General features: G+C 37.9%; 1 protein-coding gene across 7 annotated transcripts in view; it reads right to left on the bottom strand.

Moving 5' to 3' along the window:
* The window catches only part of ryr3 (ryanodine receptor 3), a 380802-nt gene that overhangs the window by 25324 nt on the left and 331256 nt on the right, over positions 1 to 24222 (bottom strand). For all 7 annotated transcript variants that reach the window (XM_072266800.1, XM_072266764.1, XM_072266754.1 and 4 more), the window contains 10 exons: positions 23515 to 23603; positions 22723 to 22851; positions 18679 to 18783; positions 14247 to 14328; positions 12420 to 13723; positions 12264 to 12313; positions 11990 to 12158; positions 5921 to 6007; positions 3730 to 3906; positions 910 to 1040 (listed from right to left, as the gene is read on the bottom strand). In XM_072266800.1, the coding sequence (XP_072122901.1) occupies positions 910 to 1040; positions 3730 to 3906; positions 5921 to 6007; positions 11990 to 12158; positions 12264 to 12313; positions 12420 to 13723; positions 14247 to 14328; positions 18679 to 18783; positions 22723 to 22851; positions 23515 to 23603 (2323 nt within the window). The remainder of the gene's footprint in view (positions 1 to 909; positions 1041 to 3729; positions 3907 to 5920; positions 6008 to 11989; positions 12159 to 12263; positions 12314 to 12419; positions 13724 to 14246; positions 14329 to 18678; positions 18784 to 22722; positions 22852 to 23514; positions 23604 to 24222) is intronic.

Consider the following 24222-nt stretch of genomic DNA (forward strand, 5'->3'; position numbering starts at 1 on the left):
AACAGTATAAGAAATGTTTAAGAAATTGTGGGGTGTGTAATTCAATTGAAGGCTAGTTCCTCTTGGCTATTTAAGTTCAATGCACACCCTTTTCTATCCATCAAAAGTAATTTTCTCTTTAGGTGACGGCAAAAAAAGAAGTGACTTCAGATTGATCTCTTTTATACCCACTGAAGTCAATAGTAATGTGCATGAAGTTTGTCAGAATTAGATCAATAAACACATTCAAACATTTAAATACTTAAGTGTAAATTGATATTAAATAACAAACAACTTTCATTAAAACTTACAAGCAGTGATGGGTTTTGAAATCACAAGAAGCAGCTGTGCTAAACAAAGACTATGCTATATTATAGTAGAGCATAGTGGGGAACCAATTGACACAAATAGTCTAGAACCTCAGCACTGAATTAATACAGAAAATAATCATTTCCTCAATATGTACATAGATGTTGTTATTTGAAAAATTGTGATAGGGTCTCACTAGTATGTAGACATGAGAATAGTAAGTGAGTGAATAATAAGGGCTGAGTGTAATTGGCATTGCACAGGGAAGGCAAGTTCATTTTAATTGAATGCACAAGCATTTTCAACCAGAAATTAAGTTATGGGATGTGAATGGTTCTTTCTGATCTGTACTGCTGTGGGGAGATGACAAAAAGGAAAAAGAACATCAGTCTCTGCTCTTTTACATCTGTTCATTGTGGTCTTAATGGACAACAGTGAGCTACCAATCCACAAATCATTGTACAAACTAAGGAATCCAAAGTAAGGCAGCATTTGACAACAAAACAAGCTCTTAAGAAGCACAGCTTGTTTTTCCATAATACCGATTAATCAAAATGGACATGGCTCCTGGTTTCGTGTGGACCTGCAAACTGCATAACTTGAATGGAGCTCTTTACGTACGGTGTGTTGATGACAAGGCGATCCCACTGTCCTTTAATATCATCATCAGATGGTTGCTCTGTTATGTACAGCCCATCAAACTCCAGCTTTCTGGCAATCTCCTTTTCACGCTTGAAAACTACAAGAGGGACCTTTGAAGATATTAAATTAATAAAAATGAGAAATTCTGCAGATTCTGGAAATCCAAAGCAACATACACATGTTGGAAGAACTCAGCAAGTCAGGCAGCATCTATGGAAACAAATAAACAGTCCATGTTTCAGGCTGAGACTTTTCTTTAGGACAGAACCGAAGAAGAGTCTCAGCCTGAAATGTCAACTGCTTGTTCATTTCCATGGATGCTGCTTGACTTGCTGAGTTCTTCCTGCATTTTGTGTGTGTTAAACTAATAAAACCGGTTTCCATATTCAGTTGCACAAAGATTATTGTCATCAAGAAAAATGAATGTTTCAGTGTATGCTTCAGGTATTACTTACTCACCAAATAACCTTTGCTTTCAACCCTTGAGATAGTGGAAGGCATTATTAGCTATCATTTAGAATTGATGTTATTTCAATAACAACTTCCATTTAAAAATGCCCTCTTTGTAACCATACTACTGTAAACTAAAAACAGAATTGGTCCAGACAAAATAAAGAACATAAAGGAAAGTAAATTTTATGGTGCAGCCTGAAGGTCAGCAGAGTGGTGGAAAGGCAAATTTGTTTTTGAATGTAAGGTCCAGAAGTGTGAGACATGGGCCAGACAGTATTGTGACAGTGAAAAAAGATGCATAAACCAGCCAAACTGGGGGAACTCAGAGAATTGATGAGGATTATAGCAATAAGAGTCATAGAGTATTATTGCATGGAAAGGGGCCCAGCTTGTCCATGGTGCCCACCAAGGTAGTCCCAGCTGCTCGCTTTTGGCCAATGTCCCTCTAAACCCCTCCTATCTATGTATTTATCTACACAAAGCAAAACACAATCTCAATTATGGCATGTACAGCTGCAACATAACGTCACAACATCTGTAGTCAGTGCCCTGACTGATGAGGATCCAGCAAGGCCACCACTCTACCTGTGATGCCACTTTCAGCAAACTATGTACTTGTACTCTGAGATCCTCTGCCCCACAACCCTCCCCAGGAACCGACCATTCACTATACAAGTAGTACACAGGTTTGATTGGCACCCCTGACACATCCGAAAGCCATTGAGAGATTTGAACATGATGAAAGGAGTATTAAAATTGAGATGTATTTCTCTACTGGAAACAGATGTAACCAACCTCAAGCAAGACTGAGATGTGAAGCAATGGTGCACAATAGTGCATGTTTTGCATCACATCAAGTTTTCGCGAATTGAGAAATGAAAACAGAACCAAGAAAGCATGTGGTAACAAAATGCAAGTGAGGGTTTCAGGAGCAGGAGGAATGAGGCAGGTATGGAGACAAGTAATATTACTTAGGCTGAAATTGCTATCGTTTTACTGAAGAGAATAAAGGGTCAGAAGCTCAATTCAAGTGGGTTGCCATGGTTGCAAACTGACTGAAAAAATAGCAAGTGACGGTTATTGAACTGATGGTTAGGGACTGGCGTGTTATGACAGCGATGAAAGGCAGAAGCTTCAGTCTACCCAATTTTTAACTGGAGGAAATATTCTCCCATCTCGGTCAAATGTGGAATTAGATGAAAGACAATGAACTGGTTACAGGTAGAAGAATGCTGTGTAGTTAGCTTTCAGGTAATCCTGACACTGTGGTTTTAAGATTATATTGCCATGTGATAGGATGTCAAAAGAAGCAGATTGGGGGGGTCAAGGATAGAATTTTGGGGTGGGGGGGGTCCAGAGATAACAATGGACAATTGAAAGGAGAAGCCATCAATTTTTGGCTATGACTAGGAATTTAATACAACACTCTGCCTAAAGTGTATTTTTATTAGATAACCTCTGTAACATGCAGTTGAAATTATGGTTTACAACCAAAAATTTCTCTGACAACCTTAAAGGATATATACAAAGTGATGAGAATAATAATATACAAAACCAGTGAACCACAAAAATGCAGGAACTGGTGGTGCTAATATTCTGAAAGTTGTAACTTGCGCATTGCAGCATATTAAAGAAATAGGATAGATGAGGCCAGAGTGTCACAAACAGTGGGGGAGCTAGGACAGTCCCATCTGTGGATTTTGGGCAACGGGCAGTACGTGGTTGAAACACTTATCAGGTTAGAGGCTGACCTAATGGAGGGGAACTCTAGTGATTTGATGAGTTCATTGGTGGTGCCATGGTCCAGGGATTGGCATGAGGAAGTATTGAGAGCTGCTGTCCGGTACCTGCAAGATAGAGGTCTATCTGCCAGACTAAAATGGCACTGCCCTTGTTTGTGGGATTGATGACTACGTTGCGATTAGTGTGAAGTGAATAACTGGGGGAGATGACATTGGGGCTGACTGGGGGAGTAAAGAAATCAAGGCAGTTGATGTTATGGAAGCAAAGGCAGAAACAATGGGCCCACCAAGACAAAATAAAAGAAGAATTGAGGCACCGTCAGGTTAGAAGCTATGGAGTTGGGACTCTACCAATTTATTTGTTGCATATGATTAAACTCTTTGTTCTTGTTGTGTTTATGTTTGTCAGGATTTTTTTTATTATGAATCATGCAGATACTATTTTCCAGCATCCATTAGGCTTTTCAAATCTTGAGAATCAGTTTGTGACAAAAAAGGTTATTAAAGTTTGGCTTCTGGAACTTCTTTCTGAAATAGTCTAATAGAGATAAATTTCTGTACAATGTTTTTGAAAGTGGGAGAGCTTGAAATTGTTGCACTATACCTTCAATATGTAGTAGCCAATGATACAAAGCATTGAGATGATAGTGTGAATAATTGCAAGAAATGTCAGCATTGGGGCCATGTATCCTGTAGTCTCCTGTAACACGTAGTAATCCACATTATCGTCATTCCAGAAACTGAAATCCTCTACATCTTCATCATCTGGAGGCTCAGTCACCTTGAAATAGGCAAATGATTTGAAATGTAAAGATTTCATGGCCAAACACTTATTGTATGAAACCTAAGCAAAATTTCTGTTTCTAATCAAAATAAGTTATTCCAGATAGTGCCTGGCTCAGAATATAATAAATGAACAGAAGTTTTGTCTGTATTCTGAAAATAATAAAAAAGCAGATTTTCTATGAACTGAAATGTTTTAAATTTAAAATATAAAGCTTTTTTCACTACTACTGAAATTCATTTCCATGTACATAAATATATTTAGTATAACTTTTCATATTTACTACCTTCTGATTTTAATATCGAACATGGATTTAGAACTACGATTTTCAGGATAAAATATTATACCATTGTTGCAGAGATGGAATCAAAGATTCTGCATATTGATTAAGATCAATTTGAAGTCCAATTATGGAATATAACTTACTAATGTTTCTACTGACTACCATCCAGATGAGCAGCATAACAACGTGAGAGATAGAAACCAAAGTACCTCAGTCCAGCTGGTTAAAACTGGACACCCCTGCGTTTTTCTACACCATATTTTACTTGCCATATACTTACCGTCACATAGGCTGTCCATTTTCTCCTGAAGCTACTCTGTCTTGAACCTACACTGCCAACAATATCATTAGGCAACTTGGATTTTTTTCCCCATTAGATTGAATTTTAAAATCATTAATAAAAGTCATGAACAGCAGAGATGCCGAATGTAAGATCTACCCCCTACTTGATCCATAAGGAAAAGAAATGCTATTTGTAAAAAAAAAAAGGTTTTCCTAGCAAGCCTCTTCCGATCTCAAAATATAATAATGGTGGTAATCACTAATTAAAGCAATCAATCTCAATTGATCTGTCAACAAATCTGGATGTGATGTGAAACCTGGGTCCAAAACCACCTGTTGTTTCCAATATGGCAAGGCTTAACATGCCAGTTCTCAGATTATTCAGATGCATAACAATTTGTAATTAATTACAACATGCTCTTTTAAAAATTCTTTCTTCTATGTCAGAGAATATATTGCTTTGACAAACTAAAACTACTAATAAGTAATTTATGCAGTAAGATATTTGAGTATGTATAAAATATAAAGTGACACTGGTGATATTTAAGAATAATTTGTATTCTCTTCAAATGTCTGGAAATACAAGGCATACACTAATGCCATCTTTGTTTAAAGCATTGACAGTCATTGAATGCAGTTATTATTTGGAGTTCAGCTGTAGCTTTACCTCTAATATCACAATAAGGTCCATTCCCTTTTAGTCCTGTGTACATACATCTATTGATGCTTCTGGACACATCTTCAGTGATGTTCCTGGAATCATCGGGTATTTTGGGTCTTTCAACATCATACAATCTCCTCCAGGTGACCCAGCCGGGGCTGATCAGACCCCAGCTTGTGTCCAGATGGCTGGCTACTTATGACTCCATGGCTCCCCTCTTTTGAGCCACAGCCAACTGGAGGCCCTCTCTGCCGCATCGGTGGTACTGCGGATGGCTCTCCTCTTCCTCTCTCCCTTGATGCCCAAAATGCTGAAGGCTCTAACTAAAGATCAGGCTATGAATCCCCTACCACCACCCTCCACTGGGAGACACCTTGCTCTCCATCCAGCATGATAGCTGCCTAATTCTGTGGGAATTCCAAATACTGATCTCCTGTTTTTTTTAGCTGATTTTTTGCAAGCATAAAGCTTATGACATAAAAATCTTTCCCAGCATGAATGAACTCTCTCTAGACTTGTCCCAATCATCTTGGTATCACTGAGGCCCAAATGGCACCCTCTGCTTTAATTTTCATTGGATACTCACAGCAAAATTACCATTTAGATTACTCTGTATGATCTGATTCATTTAATCTTCACTGGTGTTTGATGGTTAGGAACATATTAATAGCGCAACCTTGCTGTTCTAGTGAAATAGACTTTGTCTTATTTTTGCAATGTTGCTCGAGAAATATAATGCAAAGCAGCAGTAACATTATAACAAGAGCTAACACTATTTTCAATACCTTGTAGAAAAGCAGAATGAAATTGATCGCAAATGCCACAAATAGAGCAAGTAGCCTCAGATTGTAGAAATTCCTGGCTAGATAATTCTGAAACAAAAAGTAATGATTTTGTGATATAATAACAGTTAATCAGAGCCACAGGTAACTTTTAATTTGATCACTTACAGACAATTTTTGTCTTGCCACATCTGAAATGTTTACATTGAATAATTTCTCCCCACTACCACAGAGACATTTCTATTGAAGAGAGCTACTATAGCAACTATTCTCATTTAAAATCATGACACATACTGCCTCTGAATTCACATTTGCAGAATGAAGAGCAGTTAAAAGTGGATAAACTCACATCCAAAATGCCTATTGCTGTGAAAATATAAAATAACTGATGGAAAAAGAACAGACAATTTGATTTTCTTTTAGCTAAGGGAAATACAGCTTTAATCGATATGGCTTTAAACAGATGGGCTCAGTGGAAATTTCAGCTAAAGTTGGAACTTGGTTCATCTTCCATTGACTCAGGAAATAAGTTAAGAATTGTTGAATTACATTAAATTGAAATGTGACAGCTAATAGTGAACCTATGTAATACTTATACAAAATAACTTTCAAATAAATGCCACTATTTTAATATCCTTCCACTTAACCACACATGGACAGGCTGGCAAGTGACAAAAGAATTGCAAGCGCGTCCAAGCCTATTAATCACCTAGCAAGATAGTTGTGTAGCAATAACATCAAAGTTTAATTTCAACCCTTGGTTGGTTCATATTCATTGAGGCAACAATCCGTTATAAATATTCACGTTAAAAGGGTGGTCGAGTAACCTTGGGCTTTGCTTGATGTTCATTGTATTTCTTCTCATCACTTGGATCTGATTAAATGATCACTCATGTCGACAAATAAGGCATTAGAAAATGACAAATTATGATTGCTGGAGGATTTTACACCTTTGATTGTTCTGATGTTGTGCAATGTAGAGCGCACAAATGGTGTCAACTTTGCACACTTAAATGTGTATTTTTATTTCTGTCAATAAGTTCAAAATTCTGTCCAGTATCCTGATATGTAGTTATAATTGTATGTGCCCTGCAGATATTGGGAAGAATGAATATTTCAGTGAATGCATCAAGCAGATGTACAGACATTGTGGGGTTTTAGGTAGTGGGAGTTAAAATAATGGTAGTTTTGCATTTACGTATATGTAATAATTTGTGAAGTTAACATATCAGCATCTTTTTGCTCACTTCACAATTTTTCCACAAGTCAAACAGGACAAGGTTATTTTAATACAAATTTTTCAATTTATTAATCAATGGATGAAGAACAATATGCAAATTTACACAAGCCCATCTTCCATCTTTCATAGCATGAGTAATGTTGGCTTTGAAGACATCAAAGCCATCTGGTGATCTGTTGAATATTCAACATTCACAGAACCAGGATATATTGTAATCAGCAGAGCATGAAGAATGAATATACCAGCAAGTTTTGGTTGCCTTATCTACTGCATTACATAATGTTCCATGATGAGGTCACTTCAGTAGTTTTTAAACAGTCTATTTGGTGGCAAGCAAGAGAATTGCTCATGCAGAAATGTATTGATTCAATCAATCTTTCACCTCATGAAAGGAAAGTCTTGTGTAACTTAATAGCGTGGTCTATATGCCCTCTCTCCTGCACAAGGCACAGAACTTCAACAACTACTGAAATAAGCTATAGCATTTTCACCAGTGTTCAGTTATCATTCCTTGACCAAGCCAAGATGAGAAGATGTGATTGTTGGCTTCTGATACCACCTTACCTGCATGATCTTCACAGGTTTTAGAAACCCCTGCCTTTGTTTGAGATCTGGAGTGACATCGTGTTACTCTTTCACTTCAATTCACATTACAGTAACTGAGCAATCTCTGTTGAGTAAGAGACTGAGATTTTCCAGCCTGGTCAAGCTTGACCTAATTTTGTACTTTAACTCAAAGATGGAATGTTGGAAGGGAAGTACTTTTAAACATCATGTGTATTCTTCAACAATTAAGCATTTGGAATACTGTGTCTCAGCTGTGCTATGCAAAAATTTAGTTGAGAGAAGGGCAGGACTGGCAGCTCAATATCCCAGGATACCGATGTTGCAGATGTGATGGAGGTACGGATGAATGAGGAGTAGCAGTTGCCTTTTTGAATAGGGAGGACATAACAGTAGTACCCAGAGGTGACATTCTTGGGGGATCGTCCATGAGGTGATATGGGTAGAACTTAGAAACAAAAAAGCAGAGGGACACTCTAGTGTGACTGTATTATAGATCCCCTAATAGCAGAGAAATTGCTCATAGTTGTAAAAATAATAGAATTGGTTTTGCGAGAGATTTTAATTTCCCCAGTACTGACTGGGTCACCCAGACTGTTAAGGGCCTGGATGAAGTGGAATTTGAGAAATACATCCAGGAAAGTTTGCTGAGTCAATATATAAAGGGTCCTGCTTGGGCCGTCACCTAGGGAACAGAGCAGGGAGAATAACGGCAACACACATCAAAGTTGCTGGTGAATGCAGCAGGCCAAGCAGCATCTGTAGGAAGAGGTGCAGTCGACGTTTCAGGCCGAGACCCTTCGTCAGGACTAGACGAAGGGTCTCGGCCTGAAACGTCGACTGCACCTCTTCCTACAGATGCTGCTTGGCCTGCTGCGTTCACCAGCAACTTTGATGTGTGTTGCTTGAATTTCCAGCATCTGCAGAATTCCTGTTGTTTGGGAGAATAACTGAACTGGAAGTTTTGAAACACCTGGGCTCTCATGATCATAATTCCATTAGTTTTAAGATAGTGATGGAAAGGATGGGACAGTTCCAGAGGATGGCATCCTAAAGTGGACCAGGGCTAATTTGGGGCAATTAGAAAGTGAACCTCTTTGAAGGGAAAGGAATGAATGGTAAGCAGGAGGCTTTTAAGAGTGTGATAGCAAGTTTACAGGAGCAGCATGATCCTGTTAGGGTGAACGATAAAACTGGCAACTTTAAGGAACACAGACTGATGAGAGATATTGAGGCTCTGGTCAAGTAAAAGGAGGAATCATATATTGCAGTACACGCAAAATGCTGGAGGAACTCAGCAGGCCAGGCGGCATTTATGGAAAAGAGTAAACAGTCAATGTTTTGGCCCGAGACTGCAGTTCTGATGAAGCATCTTGCCCTGAAACATTGACAGTACTGTTTTCCATAGATGCTGCCTGGCCTGCTGAGTTCCTTCAGCATTTTGTGTGTATTACTTTGATTTCCAGCATCTGCAGATTTTCTTTTGTTTGTGAAGCATATATTGGGTTTATAAGATGATGGGTTTATAAGTGTATAAAATGATGAGAGGCATTGATCATGTGGATAGCCAGAGGCTTTCTCCCGGGTTGAAATAACTAACACAAGGGGGCATAGTTTTAAAGTGCTTGAAAGTAGGTCCAGAAGGATGTTAGAGGTAAGTTTTTCACCAAAGAGTAGTGGGTGTGTGGAATGCACTGCCGGCGACAGTGGTGGAAGCGGATACAATTGTGTCTTTTAAGAGACTCTTAGATAGGTACATGGAGCTTAGAAAAATAGAGGGCTATGCAGTAGGGTAATCCTAGGCAGCTTCTAGAATAGGTTACATGGTCAGTATAATATTGTGGGCCAAAGGGCCTGTAATGTGCTGTAGATTTCTATGTTCTATGTTCTATAAGGTTGGACCAAGTGAACCTCCTGATGTCTATAAAAAGATTACAAGTACTCTTAAGAGGGAAATCAGGAGGGCAAAGAGATGGTATGAGATGGATCTAGCAGATAAAGTTAAAGACAATCTCAAGAGGTCCTACACCTATATTAAGAGCAAAAGGGTGGCTATGGAGAGAATAGGTCCCCTTGGAGATTAGCAGAACCGCTCATGTCTTGAGCACAGGAGATGGATGGAACCTTTAATGAATGTATCTCCTTGGTGCTTTCTGAGGATACATATTGTTGTTCAAAAGATTTGGAAAGAAGTAGATATATTATGAAGGGCATTCATATTATCAGTGAGGAGTTATTTGCAGCCTTACAGCACATAAAGGTGAATAAACCTCAAGAGCATGACTGTGTGTGTCCTTGGAATTGATGGGAGGTCAAAGAGGGATTTACAGAGACCCATGTGGAGATACGCGTTTCATCACTAAGCCTACTGATGAGGTTCCCAAAGACTGGAAGGTGGTAATGGTGTTCTGTTGTTTAAGAAATATATCAAGGACAAACATGGAACTATAGGCCAGTCAGCCTGACATCATTAGTGAGGAAGTTACTGCAGGAAATTCTGAAGGACAGGATCTAGCAACAACTTGGATAGATGGTCTGATTAGGAGGCAGCAAAGCTTTATGTGTGGAAAGTCATGCTTGTTGAGCCTTTCAGAGTTTTTAAAAGAGATGACCAAGAAAGATAGATGAGAGTAGGACAGTGGGTGTTGACTATATGGACTTTAGCAAGGCCTTTGACAAGGTCCTGCATGGTAGCTGGTCTGGAAGGCTATGTTCCACAGAAACCAGGGACATCTAGTTAGGTGGATTCAAAATTGGTTCAGAGGTAAGAAGAAAAGGTGGTGGTTGAAGATTGTTTCTTGGAACGAAGGCCTGAAACTAGTGCCACAGGTGTTGACATTGGGATCCTTGTATTTGTCATATACAGTATGTAAATAATCTGGATGTGAATGCACAAGGTTTGATCTGTAGGTTTGTGGATGACATGAAATTAGGAGGTATTGTTGATAATGAGTGGGGTTATTGTAGATTACAGAGGGATCTCATTCGATTAAAAAGATGGATCAAAGAATGGCAAATAGATTTCAATATAGACAAGTGTGAAGTGATGCATTTCTGAAAGTCAATCCAGTGTAGGAATGAAGGATGACCTAGAGGAATGTTTAAAATTATGAGAGGCACAGTTAAGGTGGATGGTAATAGTCTTTCCCTCATGATAGGGGAGATCAAAGCTGGGGGCATAAATTTAGAGTGAAAGAGGACAGATATAAAAAGGACCTGAGAGACATCTTTTACATACAGAGGATGGTGAATATATGGAAGAGATTGCCAGAAGAAGTGTTTGTGACAGTACAACAGTATTGTTTAAGAAACACTTGGATAGGTACTTGGAGGGGAGGGGCTTAGAGAGATTTGGGTCAAACAAAGGGAAATGGGTGGGCACCATCACTGGCATGGATTCGCTGGGGTGAGTAACCTACATCTATGCTCTATCGCTCTATGACTCTGTGACTCCATGTTGTAGCATATTATTGCACAGAGACACCACTCTGACAAAAATCACAGACCAAGAAACTAATTGTGTTTCTCCCTCCACAGATCCAGCCTGATATGTTGAGTTTTTTCCAGCAGTTTTTGGTCCATGTTCCACATTCTGAGACAAAAGAGGAAATATTTTGAGGAGTGAGGAAAATGCTTAGTTGGGAGTACCCCAGGGAGAAAGAATATGAAAAACAGCAGTTGGGGAAGGGAATTTCAGAGTGCAGAGCTCAAAGAGATAAGGATTAGCTTGCTGACAGTGGAACAAATACCCTGTATAATGGATAAAAGACCATTGGAGCTAAACAAAGATCTGGATGTCCAAAGGTTGTAGGACTCCAAAAAGAGAGGGTATAAAAAGGTAAGATCATGAAGAAATTTAATTACATGAATAAGCAAATTGCCACTGAAGGTATTAAGAAACTGGACACGGATGTAATACAGAAAGCACAGTCTGATGGATCAATGGGACTTTACAAGTCCTGCTATATAGATAGCAGAGACTGGGAACGAGGTCAAGTTTATGATGGGAGATGAAGAGGTAATTGGAATAATGGTGTTTGGGTCATTACGATGATATTACAGACTTCTGCATCCTACAAGACATTCAACAACAAATCAACACATACCAAAATAATTTGAGGAATATCAGACCATCCAACAATCCTTTCATATTATGGCTTTGTAACTGAAGTAGAGAGGAGGTTAAGAATGAACCCCAAAACAGACTTAATGCAATTTATAATTTGAACACCAAATGCAAAATGTAACTTGGAAACCAAGCCACCTACCAGAATCTTGGTTTGGTAAATTTCCAGTCCCTCCCAGAAGTTAGCCAAGAATGCCTCTGGTTCTTTCTTAGCCTGCCCACGTCGCCTCTTCTTTATCTTCTGTTCTTTTTCTTCACTTTCAACTAGTTGTTCTTCTTTGGCTTTGTCCTTCTTCTCGCCATCCTCCATGCTACCAAGGCAGCAACACGCCAGAAAACAGAAATTATTTACAGAGCTCTGACTCACAATTTTAATGTAAATTCTTCTCAACAACATGGTGGGTAAAAATACTTACTCGGCCTTCTCAGACTCAGTTTTACTCTCAGCTTTATTCTTCTGTTCAATCTTGAGATTTGGTTCAATGGACAATTAAAAAAAAGACCATGAGCTTCATGAAAATCAAAACATTAAAGTGATGTTTTTAAAAACAGAATATGTGCTTAAAACTAACCTCTGCTTTCTTTTTTTGAGATACTGCCTTTTCAAAACTAGGGAGGCTTTCTGTTCCCATAATTTCTGAGACATCACCAAGACCTCCATGTGTGTCACCTCCTGCCTTGCCTACTTTTTTCACATTTATACCAAATATATCAGGCATCATCTCAGTTTCACTTTTTTCATCTTGCGCTTTAGTCTGAAGCTCTGTAACAACTCCCGTCTCTGGAGTTTCTGCCCTTTCTGACTCACTCACATCTCCATGAATTTCAAGTTGTGTTGGATCCGGCATGCTAGCTAAAAGGTCTGTGACCGTGATGCTTTTAGCACCTTCTACTAGTCCACCCCCAAACATGGCATTCCACACGATCTGGAAAGATCCTTGTACTATGTTGAAGATAAAGAAAACAAGGCCAATAAACAACATCCAGAAGAAGGAGAAAAATGCCATCAATAACTCCTTGGTTGTCATCCTCTTAATTTTCTTAAACTGCCTTCTGATATTTCTAAATGTGAATATCCCAAAAAACTTCTGGAGAGCACCTTTGAAATCATGACAAGCTGACGCAAATGCATTTGAGGGCTGAGCCACCTCCTCCTCCTCTTCAATTGGAAGAGGCTCTTCTTCATCATCATCAGCTCTTTCAGCTGCATCTGGCTCAGAGATTTCAGATGCTAACTGCATTTCAAATATAGTGTCCTCACAAAAATTCACAAAGAGTTCCATTTTTTCAGATTCTCCGCCTTCATTCACAACATCAAAGATGAACTGCCTTTTGGATTCCTTGACCTGAGGTTTCTCCCACTGTGTCCGACTTGATTCGCTGATTTCAAAGTAGACTCTTTCTATGCGTTTTGCTGCACCCATGATTTCAATGCGTCCTAAATAGGGCTCAAAGTATGTGAGGACACTTTGTGCTGGTAGCAAGAATGTCTTCAGACGTATATCATTAGGCATGTGTTCCGATAGATTGGTCAGTAATACAGCAACATTAAACCCGATATCCTTGGCTGGTTCATGAAAGCGGTCAATAAATTCCATATAATTAAACAAATCATTTTCATCTGCTTCAACACAAGATAGTAAGAATTCTATTTCTGACTGTGCATACTTCTTCTGACTTTCCAAAGCCTTTTGGAATTCTTTCTTTGAAATCATTCCTTTACCATCTGGATCAAAATCTTTGAAGGTATCAGAAGTGGTTATATCCTTTAATTTAAGAAACATATCGAAGAACTTGAGTATCATCTCCACATTGCTGGAAGACTCAACCAATGTGTCTACCATTTGTTTACCTATAGTTCCATTTACGACATTCCCTAAGATTAAAAGAGAACATTAATTCTAATTAAACACAAAGAATGTATTCAAAAATACAATTTCCTAAGCAATGATATAAAATAATTTCCATAATAATGATGCAACTTATTTCAACAAAAACAATCCAATTCTCCTAACTGATTTACTTAACAAAAGATGCATTTATCTATCTTCAAACAATGACAAAAAAGTAGTAAACAATTTGCCTCAGCTTATGTTGCAAAAGCAAAGATGACACTCACTTAAAGTGAGTGAGCAGGAAGTAAGATGCAATCAGGATAAACCATCAAAGCAATATTATTAACCATTAAATCCGATGTAGCATTTGAAATCTTGCAGAACAGTTCTTTACTAATGGAACAAAACTTTTATTACTGGTAAAAATAAATATCTGATAAAAATGTCTGAAAAAATTTACTTTGATAGATGGAAATGTTTACATCATTAGCTAAACATGTTGCCATTTTTAGACCAGATTCCGATTAATCTTCTAAAGCTTCTCAGCATGTAAAAAATATTAACCTTCCAACAATGACAACAGCATCACCACCATATCTTTCTGCAAATCCAATAACTCCTTGAGCAACTCAATCTGACTTGAATCCTGAAAACAAAAGAATACATTTGAAGTTTCTGTTAGTTGATTTTTATATAATAGAAAAGATATAAGCCTTCAGCTATTTTGTTATATTTAGTAATTTGAATTGTCACTTATAGAGGCCAAGTGAGGGATCTCAAGAATAGCTTGGGATCCAAAATCTATCAAAGTATTTCAGTATTATTGTAACTTAACATATACAAATACTGAAGCCCTTGATGAAGATTATGTTAAAAACTGTCATTGTAAATATTTTCAGCAAGAGAAGTCAAACCAATCTTGACAGTTGCTATTTTGGAAAAAAAATATATATAGATGTGTAAACTTCTCCTTTTAAACTACCATTTTAAGTAGGAATTAATCTCAGTGCTAAACTGGAAGCTTCTCTTAATTTGCTATTCTTAAGTAATTGAATTTTGTTCAAGTCCATGGTTCTGTCAACCCAAGGGCTTCAAAGATTAAATGGAGAGAAGAGATGAGAGGAAGACTTAAAATTCCCATTTCCCCAAAGGACAGACTTACCAGTCTCAACCACTCTGCCTTTTTCAATCAGAAATGATAAACTGTTTCTAGAGTACTAGCAAGGGGAAGCCACAGTGACCACGTCGCTGGCACTGGGTCTGATGCTGTGGCTCAGAAGGGAAGGGAGAGAAGAGTAGTAGTGACAGGCGACTCCATAATCAGAGGAGCAGAAAGCAGACTCTGTGGATGTGGAAGAGACACCTAAGTGTCAGCATCAGGGATATCTCCAACTGGGTCCGCAACACTCTAAAGGAGGTGAGGACCAGCCAGAAGTCTTGGGTTCATATTAGCACTAATGACATAGATAGAGAATGGGAGGAGGTTCTGCAGAGAGAAGTTCAGGAGTTAGGTAGAAAGTTGAAAATCAGGACCCCCAGGATAGTAATCTCTGGACTGCTGCCTGTGCTGTGCACCAGTGAGGGCAAGAATAGGATGATTTGGCAGAAGAATGCATGGCTGAAGAACTGATGCAGGAGGCAGCGTTTCAGATTTCTAGATCATTGAACTCTCTTACATGGAAAGTATCACTTATACAAAATGGATAGGTTACAGCTGAACCTGAGGGAGATCAATATCCTTGTGGGCAGGTTTGATAGAACTTTTGGGGAGGGTTTAAACTACTTTGGCAGGGGGGTGGGAACTGGAGTGATAGGGCTGTGAATAGAGCTGTCAGTTTACAAGCAGAGACAGTGTGTAGTGAGACTGCCAGGAAGGACAGGTAGATGATAGGGCAAAATTGCAGTCAATTGGATGAGTTGCAGTGTAGCAGGGGGACAAATTTGAAAAGGGTGATGAAGATGTTACACCTGAATGCCCGCAGTAGATGGAAAAAGGTAGATGATCTTGTAGCACAGTTAGAGATTTACAGGTATGACACTGTGGGCATTATCATTGTGAAAGAAAGTTATAGTCAGGAGCTTAACAACCAAGAATAAACATTGTGTTGAAAGGATAGGCAGGTTGGTGGGGATGGGGGGGGGGGGGGATGGCATGGCTCTATTGGTAAAAGATGAAATCAAATCCTTAGAAAGAGGTGACATAGGATCAGAAGATGCAGAGTCATTGTGGGCAGAGTTCTGGAATTTCAAGGGTAAAAAGACTCAGATTGAAATTATACATTAGCCTCCAGACAGCAGCCAGGATATGGGGTACAAATTACAATGAGAGATTGAAAATACTTGTCAAAGGGGCAATGATATAATAGTCATGGGAATTTAAATATGCAGGAAAATTAGGAAAATCAGGTTAGTGCTGATTTTGGATTCCAAAAGAGAAAATTTATACAATGCCAACAAAATGGACTTCTAGAGCAGTTTGTGGATGAGCCCACTGGGGGGGGTTAGCTATTATTATAGATTGGCTGTTGTGTAATGAACTGGATTTGATTAGGGAACTTAAGGTAGGAGAACCCTTAGGAGTTAGTGATCATAATATGATAGAATTCACCCTGCAATTTGAGATGGAGAAGCTAAAGCATAATGAATTAGGGATTTACAGAGGTATGAGAGAGAAGCTGGCCAAAATTAATTGGAAGGGGACACCAGCAGAGCAACAACTGCTGGAATTTGTGGGAGCAATTTGGAGGGCACAGGATAGATACATCCCAAAGAAAAAAGTAGTATTCTAAAGACTGGATGACACAACTGTGGCTGGCAAGGCAAGTCAAAGCCAACATAAAAGCAAAAGAGAGGACATATAATAGAGCAAAAAAATTGGTGAGAAATTAAAGGATTGGGAAGCGTTCAAAAATCAACAAATAAAGCCATAATGAAGGAAGAAGATGAAATATGAAGGTAAGCTGGCCAATAATATCAAAGAGGATAATGAGTAAAAGAGAGGCGAGAGTGGATTTCGGACCACCAGAAAATAATGCTGCAGAGGTAGTAATGGTGGACATGGAAATGGTGGATGAACTGAATAAGTAATTTGCATCATTGTTCACTCTGGAAGATGCTAGCAGTATGCCTGAAGTCAAGACTGACGAGGGACTGACATGCAGTTGCTGTTACTAGGAAAAGGAGCTTGGGAGTGGAAAGGTCTGAAGGTAGGTAAGACACCTAGCCAAATTCCGCTCCTATGTCTTATGGTGTTATGGTCTACTTTCCTGGAGCTTGAATATTTTGGTTTTAACTGATTGAAACTACAAAAAAGACTGCTAACCAAGCTCTTCTGTTCACTGGTCCACAGTAAGATAGTGATGAGTAAAAAGTTAGTAACAAATGTCAGTATCTTTTTGGATATGCAGACTTCATTTTTATTATTGACTTGGGTTCAGAGATCAGAAGTTGATGTATCTCTTAACCTGTGTTAATTAAAAAAAACCTATTTTGATAAGTGCAAATAAGAACTGGTGACATACCTCTGAAATGTTTCAAAAATAAAAACAAGTTTAAGCTCAAATTATATTGTGTTTCATTCAACAACTGCACCTCTACATTGTTTGCATTTATGAAATTAGGATATCTAAATACTTTATAGAATTATGGTTAGAATAACTGACTTCATTTAGAGCATTTGCCATTTATTAGATATATCTTTGCATGATTGGGTTTTTTAAAATTTTGCAAAGCAAGTTACTAAAATCGTGTGGTGATGATGATATTTTAACTGAGAAAAATGGAGTATCTTGGATCTGAGCAAGCAGATCTGGAAAGAAAAAAGACATTTTACTCCTGTGAGTTTAGTTTGTAGTTACTAAAGATGCATATTCAGTACATTTAAGAGGTAGGAAATGAGTCTGGAATTTTTACAGAAGTGATTGTGGACTAGTGCAACTTGCGGAGCTGCATTTATAAAAACTTATACTGTAATGGCACATTTATTATAGCAATACACCTGAGGGTCTTTCACAGGAGAAATATCAAACAAAATATAATGCCAAGCTATGTAAAGAGCTATATGGTTTAAAGTATAGAGCAGTGCTTACCCAACGTCCATCACAAGGACATCGTCCAGTCATGGTGCCCTAAGAAGGCTGCATCTGTCACTAAAGACCCTCTCCATCAAGGACATGCCTTATTCTTACTACCACCATCAGAATCCTGATGACCCACATCAATGATCTAGAAACAAACTCTTCCCCTCTAACATCAGATTTTTGAATGATCTATAAATCTATGAACATTAGGTTGTTACTCCTTTTGTTACACTATTTTTTATGTCTCTGAACTGTATTGCTGCTGCAGAACAACAGAATTTCACATCACGTAAATTAGTGATAATAAATCTGATTCTGATACTGAACAAGATGAGGCTGTTTTCTGTGGTTTGTATGGCACAATTCTTTCTTGCCACTTAGGAACCCATGCCTGCATGTCCTCGATTTCCATTATTCCAGTTGCTTTTCAAAGCAGTTTATGGAAATGAACACTGAGCAATCATCATCAAATATACCTTTATTTAACTCTATGTTCTTTGTGTTGGAAAGAAAGTCATTAATAAGTTGCTGAAAATGGTTGGACAGACAAGATTCTCCTGTAATTGCTGCAGGAATGTTTGACCTCCAACAACTTAATGCTCAGTATAATTCCAACAAGTGGAATATATTCCTCTTCATCAAGCTGCATACCTTAATTTATATTGATGTCAAAGCCAATTACCATAGAACAATTTTCATCACTCTTTGTTGTATTTTTCAATATCCTTTTCTTTTAAATGTAGGACATGCAGTTCAATTCTGGACCTCTCAGTTTCATATTTAAAATGGCAGATAGATGGTCCTGGACAAAGTAGGCCATTCAGTAGCAAATCTAGGATATTTAGAGCCTCTGTGCAATTTATTTCCTCAAACAATATTAAGGATGCAAAAACCTGTACTCGAGTGGTAGATAATACCTGTGAAAGTTTCATTTGCATATTCGCAAAGACATGCAGGAAACCAATCACTGCATCCCAGAGCCTGCTGTGGGCAAGACTCTGCTGGTTACCAATGCAAGGGCCCTGCAGGAGTAAAAGCAGATGAGATCTCTTTTAGAACAGTATGCCACTGACAAACACTGAAGGATTCTTATGTGTTAGTTAATTGGATTGGAAAATTGATCATTCAGTACAGTTCTCATAGTGTGAATTTAGATTTCTGTTGATAGCATAGTAAACATCCAATTTTTCAAAGTTATTGAATGCACTGTAGTTACACTGTAACAGCAAGGATATTCTTCCCAAAAAGTTACTGCTGACCATAAATAATTCTTCAGAGTACAGTGGTTTCCAGTTAATTGGGACACATCGGGACCAGTACATTAACTGGCTGCCCCAATTAGCTGATGTTTCTTGAAAATAGTTTAAAAAGGTATAAAAAAAGACAAACTACTGTTTAACTGAGTAACAAATTATGTATTTAAGTGAAACACAGAACAAATCAGAGAACTAACGGTATCACTACAGTACAATAACACTGTGGAATAGTTCCTAATAGATATGGGCAGAAGAATTCATCCAGTGTATTAGCTCTTTTAATTGACTGTAAGTAAACAACATCAGCGCAGTCACCAAGTAGAGATATTGGACTGCCTTCATATAATGCTATCAGCAACTGGATCCTCCAAATCTTTACTTTCTTTGTAACATTCAAGATGATTGTGAATACCTTAAAATTCTTTGTAGTTCCTAGCTTGTTGAAGTAGTGAAATCACTTTGTTTTCACTCCTGGCTGTTTCTGTCATCTCTAGACCTGAATGCTTGAAACTGCAGTGAGCAAAAGAGTTCTGAATTGCCTTAGTGCTTACTTTTTGCCAACCATCAGTGACAGAAATCACTGATTTTTGAACACAAGCACAAGCAACTGAGTCTATTTAAAAACTGTTCGCTTAAAGCACGATGTAGTGTCTGATGGCCACAGAAGTGCCCGCGACTGATGCTAGTTAGAAGCTGTTTGGCAACAGTCTCCTGTCCGAATTAAGCAGCATAGTGCCTTAAATAAGCAAAGGAAATCCCAGCTACTTTCTCAATTAGTTTTTGTTCTGTAAGAGTTGTCCTAAATAAGCCACTGCCCTGATTAACCAATGGCCCAATTAAACGGAATCTACAGTAGTTAGTTTTAATTATATCTGACCATCGTCTTTTCCAATCTCTTCATCACCTATCTATTCACGCAATGCTGCCTTTAATGATGGTGTTATTCAGAGACATTATGTGGGTGGATAGCTGATCTCACTGTCAGTCATTCCTATCAGCTGTGATGCTGCAAGCGACTGAGCTTAAATTCAATTATATGATTTCTATATAACTGTCCTTGACTCCCAGAATACTTTGACAAAAGTCTCCTTCCTGTTGAAAGATTGTGCTGTAATTTCTATTGTGAATTTTGTTTCCACCACCCCGTATTCTGATGAAACTGCCTTTCTTTGTTGTACCATTGCAAGATCTCTCTGGACAAGGTGTATATACTGCTTTGATTCCAACTCACAGACTATTACACTATTGTCAACAAATACTCTATTCAATTTAATCAATATCTTTTCCTTAACCCCCAACATAGTTTCATGCTTTTCACATAAAATAAGGATCTAAAACCAGCTCACTTTCTCCCTTTCTGGTCTCTGCATGATAGAACAGTAATGAAGGTATTGACTAATCATTTTCTATCTTTTAGACAACAACAGACCCAGATCCATATTGCTGAAGAAAACCTCAGTGGTGAAACGTTTTGTGAACAATAAGTTCAAGTCCATCTGTTCCTCCCAAACACAATACTCTCACATTGTTAGACTTCAAATGTAAGGTATTGACTGCAAAATATAACAAGGTTCCCTGAAGATATAATAAGCACTTTATATCTATTCTTTTTAATTTTTTGTTAAATTATGATTCAAACATAGGGAATGAATCTGATTATAACCCTTCTTCAGAAATCAAAGTTCGGTTGTGTACTCTTTAGTTGTACCGGCCTCAATAGTTGAAAATTTGCCTGGGAATCAGATCATTAAAGATGCAGCCTCACACCAGAAGAAAAAGGCAATACATTCACTGCATGACTTTAGTGCAGTACGGCCACTGGTATCGAATTTTGGATGAAGATTTAAATTGTGATCTACCTGGCCTCTGAGGATATAAAAGATTTTATTGCAGTATTTTATTAGTAGGTAAGAGAGTGCTACCTGGTGATCTTGTAAACAAATATCCCTATATCTGCTCTGAGAAGTATATCAGAGGGGCTATATAAATAAGTCTTGTTTTTGCCTTCTACATTCTCCAAAACTTCAGTAGATTGAATTTTATAGTCATATGAAGTTTGTCACAATATTATGGGCTACAGAACCCATTCCTGTGCCATACTGTTGTCTGTTCTACATAATTATGTTGCTAATACTAGTGTTTACCATCAGCATTAGGCAGCAGTTGTGAGGTTTCCGCATGTGATCTTACAAGGAAATCCCGAACACAAGAGATTCTGCAGATGCTGAAAATCCAGAGTGGACCTCTTTTCCTCACCTGCCGCCCCTCCTCCGTCCTTTTCCCATCAGGTTACTTCTTCTCCAGCCCCTTACCTTTCCCAACCACCTGGCTTCACCTATCACCTTCATACTATTGCCCTTTCCCTTCCCCCGCCTTTTGATTCTGGCATCTTCCCCCTTCCTTTCCAGTCCTGAAGAAGGGTCTTTGCCCAAAATGTTGACTGTTTATTCATTTCCATAGGAAATCCTGAAGTTGCTATCAATTCTTCCCTATACGCGGGTTCATTTTTGACCTTTTTTTGAAACAATGAAAGGAAATAAGTGAACTGATGGAACTAAAGTGATGCATGAACTAATCTTATTTCTAAGTATTACTAAAATCTCATGAAAAGTTGTGTGATGCATAACTTATCAGTTGTACAGAACCATAATGACTCCTCAGCAATCTGTCCTGAAAATAATTAATTTTGTGTATGTTTTTCCTCAGATAAATGTTTCATAATATATTAAAATTTACAGAATTTTAATATTATTATGAATAATGAATTTTCAGGTGCTAGCTTAATTATATATTGTTCTACCTTTATTTAGCGCACTAAACAATTGATTAGGAAAACAATTTTTGTCCTTCTTTGCTGTCTGCGATTAATTCTTTAATGTGATTGCCTGCTTAATTAGTTCAGTAATGCTAGACACCAGGGATCCTTATGAACTGATGACGAACAATACCAAATGTCAAACAAGGAGAATTTCACACTGCAGAGACAAATTGTTGCAGGGAGCTTTCTTCAAGGTCAGTCCTGAGCATGGTTGCTTTGCTGCTGCCTTCAAATACTCAGCTAAATTTCTTCTTTTATATAGAGGGTAATGCAGAACTGTGTATTCTAATGACGGCTACATTAAGGTTTTGGCTTCATTCATCCCTTTTAATTGTGTTCCTTATGATACGTATGGAAGAGCAGTAACTTCCCCTCCCCTACACACACGGTATGCATATCCCTTTTAATGTTCCGTTAATCTTTTCCACCAGATCTCTTTGCTGTACTGCAAAACAGAATCTGTTCCTATTAGAGTACAAATACTCCTGTCATTTGACTCCCCCGTTTACTCCTTCACCCCTGACACAGAAATAAACTTTAATTTCTGGAGAATAAATACATTTAGATGTAATTCTTGTACTTGAGTTAAAGAAAGAGACATGCTAATTCAAATCACATGTTCAGGCTATTCTCAAATTTTTCTCAACAAGAGTGGACATTGTGCTTCAACATGTGAAATCTATAATGGACTGAAATACAGCCAAGGTCTAAAATGTAAAATTCACCAAAATTCTAATTAATCTATACTTCTTAAAGGGATTCGCCATGACGTGAAGTCATGAATTGTAACATATTGAAAGTTAAGGTACTTTACAATCCTTTAATTTAAAGTACAGAATTGATCTGATATATACTGAATCTACATTTCTATAGAGGAGCCATGTTACCTGGATATACTCAGTCAGCGAGTTGAAGATTTGTTTGGCCACTGATAATGCTTTAGAGAACTTGCGCTGACCTTGTCCATCCATAACATCTTTTCCTGAGTAATACCAATAGAAGTCACTGATAGACTCCTGGAATTTAATGAGACAAATTATATTAATGATTTATTTTGGTTAACAGAAGATTATATCTGACACTTCTGCCTTCACTAAATCTGGATTTGAGGAAGTTGGCATGCTCTGCTTTGTGTGCATTCCTCTTCTGTCCCTCTCTTCATTTGTCATAAAATTCCAATACCTGTAATATTAGATTAACACAATTTACCCTGAAAGTAATCAAGCTTCCCTTTTTTATTGCAAAATAAAATTATATCCCAAAGTTAAGAGTTTTGCACAAATGCTCTCTCTACAAGTCAGGAAAACAGGAGAACATTTTATAGAAAGTTTTAGTATTTATGGTACCAAGTTGTAACAATATGCTACTCAATAAATTACTGAGACATATTTTAAAAAGCATTTAGAATGAGTTCTATGTTTTCTTTCAAGCCCATCCTTGAGAAATTATTGGCATTACATACAGTAAGGATCAACAATATTGTTCTATGGAGTGTGGCCTTGACTAGAAATACAAACAAGACTACCAGTCTATAGCAGCCATTCTAAAAGATCTTTGCATGCAGAGAATGAAGAATTGCAGCAGAAGCTTTAATTTTTTTCTACCTGCACTGGTCACAAATAGGGAATCAAAAATATCCACCACTTTGTTACAAAAATCACTGCAGAGTTTTGGAATACCTGAAGACGCAGCAGATAGTCTACAGTGCTGATGATGATATTCACTGTAGTTGTGTTTCCTGTTTGAGTTCTTAGGTAATTCTGGAAGTCTATGGATTAAAATATTGGAGATTATACAATTAGATGTTATGTGTATAACTTCAGAGTTTATATTCAATATAAATTTTGAATCACAATCAGCATCAAAATCTAACAACAGGATGGTTACTAATAATTGAGGCTTAAAAGAAGATACAACATGTTCTTTGGCAAAATGGTAGGAATTTGTCCAGCACTAAAGTCCTGAAGCAGAAACACTGTTCCAAGCTCTAAGAGATTACCAGGTGGATAGAGGAAAAGATTCAAAGACCCCCTAAAGAAATGTAACCTTCTCCATGACCCTTGGGGTTCCCTGGTCTGGACTGTTCAAGGTGGAGAAAGAGATTTCAATGAGAACTTCAAATCCATGCAGCAAGAACCATGAAAGAGAAGTGTTAATGATGGAAGGGGGGCACCACCTCACAAATCACCTGATCAGGCACCTAATACCTGAATATGGGAGAATCAGTGATTCCTACATTTTCCATATCTGTCTCCTCAGAACCAACAAAACAAGCAGGTTATCCTAAGGGATTGCCTAAGGAGAAACTAGAATTTGGCTGCAACCAACCAAGTTAAACTTCTTACATGAATTAATTTCTTCATTGTTCGTTACGATAATGTAACAGT

This window comes from Mobula birostris, chromosome 1, assembly GCF_030028105.1.
Source record: "Mobula birostris isolate sMobBir1 chromosome 1, sMobBir1.hap1, whole genome shotgun sequence".
Taxonomy (NCBI): domain Eukaryota; kingdom Metazoa; phylum Chordata; class Chondrichthyes; order Myliobatiformes; family Myliobatidae; genus Mobula; species Mobula birostris.